Source organism: Nicotiana tabacum, chromosome 9 (genome assembly GCF_000715075.1).
Source record: "Nicotiana tabacum cultivar K326 chromosome 9, ASM71507v2, whole genome shotgun sequence".
NCBI classification, from domain to species: Eukaryota; Viridiplantae; Streptophyta; class Magnoliopsida; order Solanales; family Solanaceae; genus Nicotiana; species Nicotiana tabacum.
In genome coordinates, this window is record NC_134088.1 from 104,718,997 (window position 1) to 104,727,512 (window position 8,516).

Genomic DNA, 8,516 nt, shown 5'->3' on the forward strand with positions numbered 1-8,516 from the left:
GAGTAGAGAGGTCAGCCTATTGAGGCAGCTACTTGGGAGTCCGAGTCCGATATGCGGAGTAGATATCCCCATCTTTTCACCAGCCCATGTACTTTTCTATGTCCGTTCGAGGACGAACGATTATTTTAGAGGTGGAGAATGTAATGACTCAAAAGGTCATCCGTATCAAATTATGGGACTTGGGCATATGCCTGGAATCGAATTCCGAGGTCCATAGCCCGAGAAATGAACTTTTGACTAAAATTGAATTTTAGAAAATTAATGGTTTTAAAGTATGTGCTTAATAATTGATTTTGATGGTATCAGGCCCGTATATTGGTTTTGGTGCCCGGTACAGGTCTGTTATAATATCTGAACTATGTCTGTGAAATTTGGTGAGAAACAGAGTTTAAATGACGTGATTTGGACCTTCGGTTGAGAAAATAGTAACTTTAAGTGTTCTTGAGAATTTCATTGATTTTGATGTTAAATCCATAGTTTTAGGTGTTATTTTGGCGATTTGATCGTACGAGCAAATTCGTATGATGTTGTTAGACTTGTGCGCATGTTTGGTTTGGAGTCTCGAGGGCTCGGGTGAGTTTCGGATAGGCTACGGGGTGATTTGCACTTAGAAAATCTGAGATTTTTGCTGCAGCAGCTGTTCTGGTGTGCCCTTCTTCGCATTCACGTAGGTAGTGTCGCGAACGCGAAAGGTAAAATGGGGCAGGAAAATTTTCTTCTTCGCGAATGCGAAGGACTGGTCGTGAACGCGAAGCACTAGGGGTGGTAACCTTCACGAACGCGATCAGTCTCCCGCGAACGTGATAGTTTAAGGGACCTGGGGGAGGGGGGTCATGTTCTTCTACGTGAACGCGTCAATTGGGTCGCGAATGCGAAGACTTGGGGGGAGCTACCTTACGCGAACGCGTAGAAAGACTCACGAACATGAAGGCCTTAGGCCGTTGTGCATCGCGATCGCGACAGGCCTCTCGCGAACGCGATGAAGGCCTGTCCACTGTTTTAAAACAGACTTCAAAGACGGGATTTGTTCAAAATTTCACATTTTCTTCACATGAATTCAACCTTGGGCAATTTTTGAGTGGGAATTCAACACCAAATCATAGGTTCGTGTTCTTAAACTTATTCCTTTCAATTTTCATCAACACCCGCTAGATTTCTAGGCCTAAAATCTTGTTCTTTAAGGGTAGAAATTAGGGATTTTAGGAGAATTTGAGATTTTGTAAATTTGAGAATTTAGACCTCGATTTGGGGTCGGATTCCGGAATTAATGACATAATCGGGCTCGGGGGTGAATGGGTAAACGGAGTTTGGTACGAACCTCGAGTTTGGACCAAGCGGGCCCCGGGTCGGTTTTTGACTTTTTTTTAGAAAATTTGAAAAATCTGTAATTATTCATTAAAGTTGATTCCTTTAGCAATAATTGATGGTATTAAGCTATTTGTGACTAGATACGAGTGAGTTGGAGGTGAATTCTAAGGGAAAGGCGGTACTTGAGAATTAAGTGTCCTTCGGAGCGAGGTAAGTGTCGTGTCTAACTTTGGCTTGATGGAATAGGTATTATGTGTTTATTTGCTACATGTTTGGTTGTTAAATACGATGTATAGGTGAGGTGACGAGCATCTATCCGTCATTGTCAAGTCATAGCATGTGAGTGAAATTCTATTCTTGTCAATTTTGTAGCCTTAAATTCTAATATTCATGTTTGGCAGGTTATTTGAAATGTTGGGTGACTTATATGTAGTTTCACTGAGATTTGGTAACTTTCGAATATTGATTCAAGGTTGAGGTTATATTGTGCTATTTATTATGGGTAAAATACTGGTTTCTTTGTGATACTACTATCTATCCGTTGTTATTGATTTTGTGATATGTGAGGAGGAGTGTAAAGCACGAAGGGTGATGCCGTGCATGCATTATTTATATTGTGAGGAAGAGTGTAAAGCACGAAGGGTGATGCCGTACCGTGATTTGTGAGTGATAAAGAATGAAGGGTGATGCCGTGTATATTATGAGAGGTTTAATGCACGAAGGGTAATGCCGTGTCGTTCTATTTATTTATTTGGTGAGGTTGAGAGAGCACGAAGGGTGATGTCGTGCAGTTTTCCTTTGCTGTTTTATTTGCTCAATTCGTTTAAGAATTTTCGGTTTAATTCTGTGTTTTCATTATTCTCACCCTTTATATTGTATTCCCATTATTTCTGCATTATTTTTTTACTTAGTGTTGTTGCCACTAGCATGATTATACTGTTCAGGTTATATGTGGGTGTCTTGTCCTAGCCTCGTCACTACTTCGCCGAGGTTAGGCTCAACACTTACCAGTACATGGGGTCGTTTGTACTGATGCTGCACTTTGCACTTTCTGTGCAGATTTTGGTACCGGCTCAAGTTGATCGAGATTTTTCTATTGGTCCGCTGTCCGGAGACTCAAGGTAGCTCTGTCGGCGTTCACAGACCTTGAAGTCCCCGTCTATATTTTATATCCTACTATTTTCTTTCATTCAGACAGTTGTATTTCTTTTAGACTATTACTTGTAGAAAATTCTAGAATGCTCGTGAATTGTGACTCCATATCCGGATGGTAGTAATTAATATAATTTTATAATATTCCGCACTTATTATATTTTATCTTAGTTAATTATTGTTATTTACTGAATGGAAATAAGGAATTGGTTTAATGATTCTCTAACGTTGGCTTGCCTAGCAAGTGAAAGTTAGGCGCCATCACGGTCCCGTCGGTGGAAAATTTCGTATCGTGACAAAAAACATCAATGCACCTATGTAATATGTATAGTATAATCGGTTCTACAGAATAATTATCTAATCTACCTCAACTATTTTGAGATTGAGACAAAATTAATCGACTGAGTAAAAAGAATTCAAAGACTCCAGCAAAGGTGGCTTACCATAATGCAGGTGGCGTTTGAACAATCGGCATTTTCGACCTTGATACTGCAACAGAAATAGCAAAGACTATATAATCAGAAAAAAGTAGTTCTAAAAAAAATGATTTTATTTTTTGATTTTGGGCTATGGAAGTTTTTCATATGGAATAGAACTAAATCGATAACAAAGGTCATAAAGTTCTGAAGGAAATCCATAGACAAATACCAGACTTTCATTGGTACAACTTTTACTTTCTAGGTAAAATAATTCATGGACTAATAACCAAACATTCCGACTGTTGGAACGCGTTAATCTAAACACATTAGATAGCACGTAAATTATAAAATGAAAACTTACTTATTCTTCATGAAGCGGAAGCGAAAATTTGAGACAAACCGCGGCTGTAATCACTGGTCGATGGTGGTTGTTACAGTGTGTTGGAGCAACCCATATTCCACAATCTAAGCTCTAGTCTAACTTTAGGAGAAGACTGGGCTTTGGAAATACTTCACATCCTTTATTATATTGTACACAAAGTGTACTTATATTGAAAATATCAGAGTTAACTAATAACCCTATTGGGCCTTAAAGCACCCCTTATGGGTGGACCCAAAATTTCCTACATCTCCCACTCACATATAATGGGAGTGCTCATCTAGTCTGAGAAACATATTTTCATCTCATCTCCTCAATCATTCATACATGGAAGTAGACCGTGCGACCAACATACTGTGAGAGCTAAGTGTTATACATCTGTTAGGAGTATATAGCCTCTCGTCGAGTACAAACCTGCAAGTAGATCATAAAGTATGCAGTACTCTAGATCATATGAATCACATTTGATATACTCTCAAAATGTCATATATCATTATTTTTTGTATTCACAATCATAACTCATAAGTTATAATTGGTGCACCAATGAATACAAATAAATAAAATTCCATCAATGATCTTCCTCTTCTCACGATCCCCTTAACATTAGTTTGACTGCTTTTCTAGATATGCTCCGCTAGACCGAATATGTGTACATGGTCTTTTGGAAATACACTAAGATAACTAACATCACACTAAGTCTCAAGTATCTGATCGGAGTCACTGAGGGTCCAAAATCTTGAGCCATCATAAAAGCTCTGAGTCTCACACAACAATAAGTTGAGAATGAACTTATGTTAACCCAATTGGTCGACATTAGCACACATAGTATGAAACATGTGCTAGAACATTTTCTCCTTTTTCCCAAGGAGCGTATGTCTTTATCTCATAAAGAATGTTGTACAGATGATATTTAGACACCATAAGTATCGCAATTTGAGTTCCTTGATCTACAAAATCATATTTAACTCACATTTGGCTCACAAAGTAGACTAAGTAAACGTTTTCACCTTAATGACCTTATGTCATTATTTAAGCGACATCCTGATTTTAAGCGAATAGCTCTCAAATTATCCTTATGATATTTTTGCTTAAAACCATGTCTCATCTTCTCACATCACTAAGATAAGGAGGCAGTTGCCTGTGTGAGAAGGCCAACCTATTGTCTACCCGACATACTTATCAAAAAAAATAAAGAATGCACATAATATTCTACAATAAAAATATGTATGTATGTAAATCAACTTTATTGATTATCAAAGAACATTCGTTTTGTGAACACGGGAAAATAAGTGACAAAATAAAGTATCTCAGAGTCTATTCAAGCCTTGAGACTTGGTGTGCCTCACAAATGCATCTCTAGACAAAGGCTTGGTCAATGGATCAACTAACATATCCTTTGTAGACACATACTTCACATTCACTACCTTGCGTCTAACCATGTCTCTCGCATAGTTATACTTGATATCTATATGTTTGGTTTTACAATGAAACTTAGGGTCCTTGGTGGAGGATATTGCAGCCTCACTGTCACAGTAGACTAATACCGATTCAATATTTTCAGCGATATCCAACAAGTGTTCCAAGAACTTTTTCAACCAAACAGCTTCTTGTGTTGCTGATGCGAGAGCTACGTATTCGGCTTCCATCGTAAATAGTGATACACATGATTGTTTTTTACTACTGAGTAAGAAAACATATCTTGAGGTAGACTCCCTTTCATCTAGACCTCCTCCATGGCCAACATAACTGTATCCAACTAATCGCAGGTCCTTGCCGCCTTGGTAACAAAGGGCATAATCGGCAATTCCCTTCAGATATCTCATGATCCTCTTTACTGCATGCCAATGTGCTAAACCTGGGTCGGTTTGATATCTACTTACCAAGCCAACTGCTTGACAGATATCAGGTCTAGTGTATACCATAACATACATTAGACTTCCGATTGTGCTCTTATACGGAACTCGGTTCATTTTTTCTGTCTCTTCAGGAGTCTTAGGACACATCTGACTTCCCAAGGTATGTCCTTTACTGATAGGAGTTTCAACTGGGCTACTATTTTGCATATTGAATCATTCAAGAACTTTTCTAATGTAATTCTCTTGTGATAGATACAATAGTTTCTTTGGACGATCTCTTGAAATCTTAACTCCAAGAGTATATATAGCTTCACCCATATCTTTCATCTCAAATTGAGATGACAACCATGACTTTATCTCAGTGATAAACTCCTTATCATTTCCAGCTATAAGTATGTCATCTACATACAATGTTAAAATCACAAGCTTGTTTCTTGATCTCTTGGTATAAACGCAATGTTTTTCATGCATCATGGTAAAACCATTGGATACAAGAACATTCTGAAAGCGTATATACCACTTTCTTGAAGATTGTTTGAGGCCATAAATAAACTTCAAAAGTCTACAAACCTTTTGTTCGTGGCCCTTTTCAATGAAACACTCAGGTTGTTCCATATAGATTTCTTCATCTAGTTCTCCATTGAGAAAGGCAGTCTTTACATCCATCTGATGTAATTCAAGATCCAAGTTTGCAACAATAGCTAGAACCAGGCGAACTGAGGTAAATCGTACAACAGGCAAGAAAGTCTCTTAGTAGTCTATTCCTTTATGCTATGTATACTCTTTTGCCACCAGTCGAGCCTTATATCTCTCAACTGTGCCATCAGCCTTGAGCTTAATTTTGAGAATCCATTTGCTCCCAATTGCTTTGCATCCTTCAGGGAGGTCAAATAGTTCCCAAAATTTGTTGACTCTCATAGTATCCAATTCATCTTCCATTGATTTTGTCCATTTATCCTTAGAAGGGCATGAGAGAGCCTCTTTTACATTTTTAGGCTCGTTTTCTTCTTGTAAGAGCATCATAAATAGTTATCTTCCTTCAACATCAAATCATCGGCGGGGAATCTTTTTACGAGAACCACATCTTATTTGTGATTCATTATTGTTCCCATTTGGATCAATGTTGCTCCCACTCGGATCAAGATCATTCATCCTGCTCCCACTTGGAACAAGATCTGTGACCATCTCGCTTCCACTTGGAACAAGATCTATTTGGTCACTTCCACTAAATGTAGAAGGATTACTTTCATTTGCATCTAATGATGAAGGAGGTCTTTGATGAGAAACTAATTCATCATCTGCTAAAATTCTCCTACTCGAATGAAGTGATCCTTGTACTTCTTGATCCATTATCTCAAATAAGGCTAGGTCTTGATCTACCTCTCCCTTCTTAGGGAACTCATCCTCTAAGAATGTGACATCTCGTGATTCAAACTGAGTTACACTCCCACTGTCTTGTTGACCTTTAAATACATAACCCTTTGAGGTTTCAGAATATCTTATAAAGATACTTTTCTTTCCCCTCGGGCCCAATTTTCCATATTTGTGAGAGGAATCATGTGTATAGGCAGCACAACCCCAAGGTCTTAATACACTCAGGTCGGGTTGCCTTCCAGTCCATAACTCATATGGAGTAGTAGTAACTGATTTTGTCAGCACTCGGTTAAGTACAAAGGTGGCAGTAAGCAACGTATCATCCTGATAACTAATTGGGAGGTTAGCTTGTGCCATCATTGACCTAACCATTTCTGGGAGCGTTCTGTTTTTTCTCTCCGTAACACCATTTTGCCGTGGAGTATTTGGGATAGTCAACTGATGAACTATTCCCTTTTCATCACATAAATTATTAAACTGGGTTGATAAGTATTCACGACCATGGTCAGTTCGAAGAGCTTTTATCTTCTTGTCTAATTAATTTTCCACTAAGCTCATATAGCATTTGAAGCAACTTATTGCTTTGATTTGTGGGAAATTAAATGGACATAACTGAAACAAGTAAAGTCATCAATAAATGTGATAAAATAATTTACTCCATGCCTAGCCCTAACATTCATAGGCCCACAGATATTCGAATGGACTAATTGCAAGGGATATTCGGCTCTAGTCGCCTGACCAAAAGATTTTCTTACAGATTTTCCAGCTAGACAATTTTCACAAGTGGACAATTCCACATGTTCAATGCTGGAAAGCAAACCTTGATTTACTAACCTTTGAATTCTTTGTTGGCCAATATGACCAAGTCTAGCATGCCATATGTTTACATCACTATCATATTTATGTGAAGAAACAAACATAGAAAAACTAGCATTATTATTAAATAAATCATAATTCAAATCCATAATAATTAAACCTCCGGTCACATGACCAAAACTAAATAATGTTGGACCATAATTCAACTTGGCAGAATTGCCATGACAAAACAAGTCAAATCCTAGCTTAAGCAAAACTGAAACTGAAATAATATTCCGGCGAATTGTTGGTACAAAGAGAACATCATGTAGTATTAGGTTTCGACCACCACGCAAGACTAACTTGCATGTTCCGATCCCTTCAACATCAACTTTATTGTTGTTCCCCACATATATCCACTTTGCTCCACGTGGAACTCACCAAAATTCAACAAAGGTTGTGCGTTCCCAAGCTATGTGGTCTGTTGCTCCTGAGTCTACAATCCACAAAGGATTAGATTCAGTTAGAAAAACAAAATTACAAACACAAAATTCACTAATTCGAGCATCGTGAAATACCTTTCTAGGAGGCTCAGAGCAATCTTTGGCATAGTGACCCTTTTTGTCACAATTATAGAATTTCACTTTAGCAACTTTGACACGTTTGGGACGTCTGTTCTTGCCTTTTTAGTCTTTGCCTTTTTAGCAGGCTGAGCTTGCTGAGTTTGAGGTGTCCCTCTCTTCGAGCATCGTGAAATACCTTTCTAGGATCGTGAAATACCTTACAAACACAAAGTTCACTAACTCGAGTATCGTGAAATACCTTTCTAGGAGGCTCAGAGCAATCTCTGGCATAGTGACCCTTTTTGTCACAATTATAAAATTTCACTTTAGCAACTTTGACACGTTTGGGACGTCTGTTCTTGCCTTTTTAGTCTTTGCCCTTTTAGCAGGCTGAGCTTGCTGAGTTTGAGGTGGCCCTCTCTTCTTTCCCTAGGTCCTTTTCTTTGAATCACTCTTGGTTTTGGAGGTTGTTTCCATGTGTAACTCAGCTATTTGCTTTGCAGCCTCAAGTCATTCCTCCTCTAACTCAAGATGCTTTTCATATGATCCCAAGAACTAGGTAAAGAGCGTATGACAACTTGAATTTGTTGTTCATCAGTCAACACATGACCAGCATCTTTCAACTCCCCAATCATATTTGTCATTTGCCTCAGATGTGTTTTCATTGAAT

The 8,516-nt window shown here is 38.3% G+C and overlaps 1 protein-coding gene across 1 annotated transcript; it reads right to left on the reverse strand.

The window, feature by feature from the left end:
* Positions 1–4,565: 4,565 nt before the first annotated feature.
* On the reverse strand, positions 4,566–5,321 carry LOC142164070 (secreted RxLR effector protein 161-like). Its single transcript, XM_075221241.1, has one exon. It carries the CDS (start codon positions 5,319–5,321, stop codon positions 4,566–4,568), a length of 756 nt encoding a protein of 251 aa, XP_075077342.1.
* Between the last annotated feature and the right edge of the window lie 3,195 nt (positions 5,322–8,516).

Bases quoted from the DNA above. Each gene is read 5' to 3' on its own strand.
- LOC142164070 (XM_075221241.1), bottom strand. From the start codon at position 5,321: ATGCAAAATAGTAGCCCAGTTGAAACTCCTATCAGTAAAGGACATACC.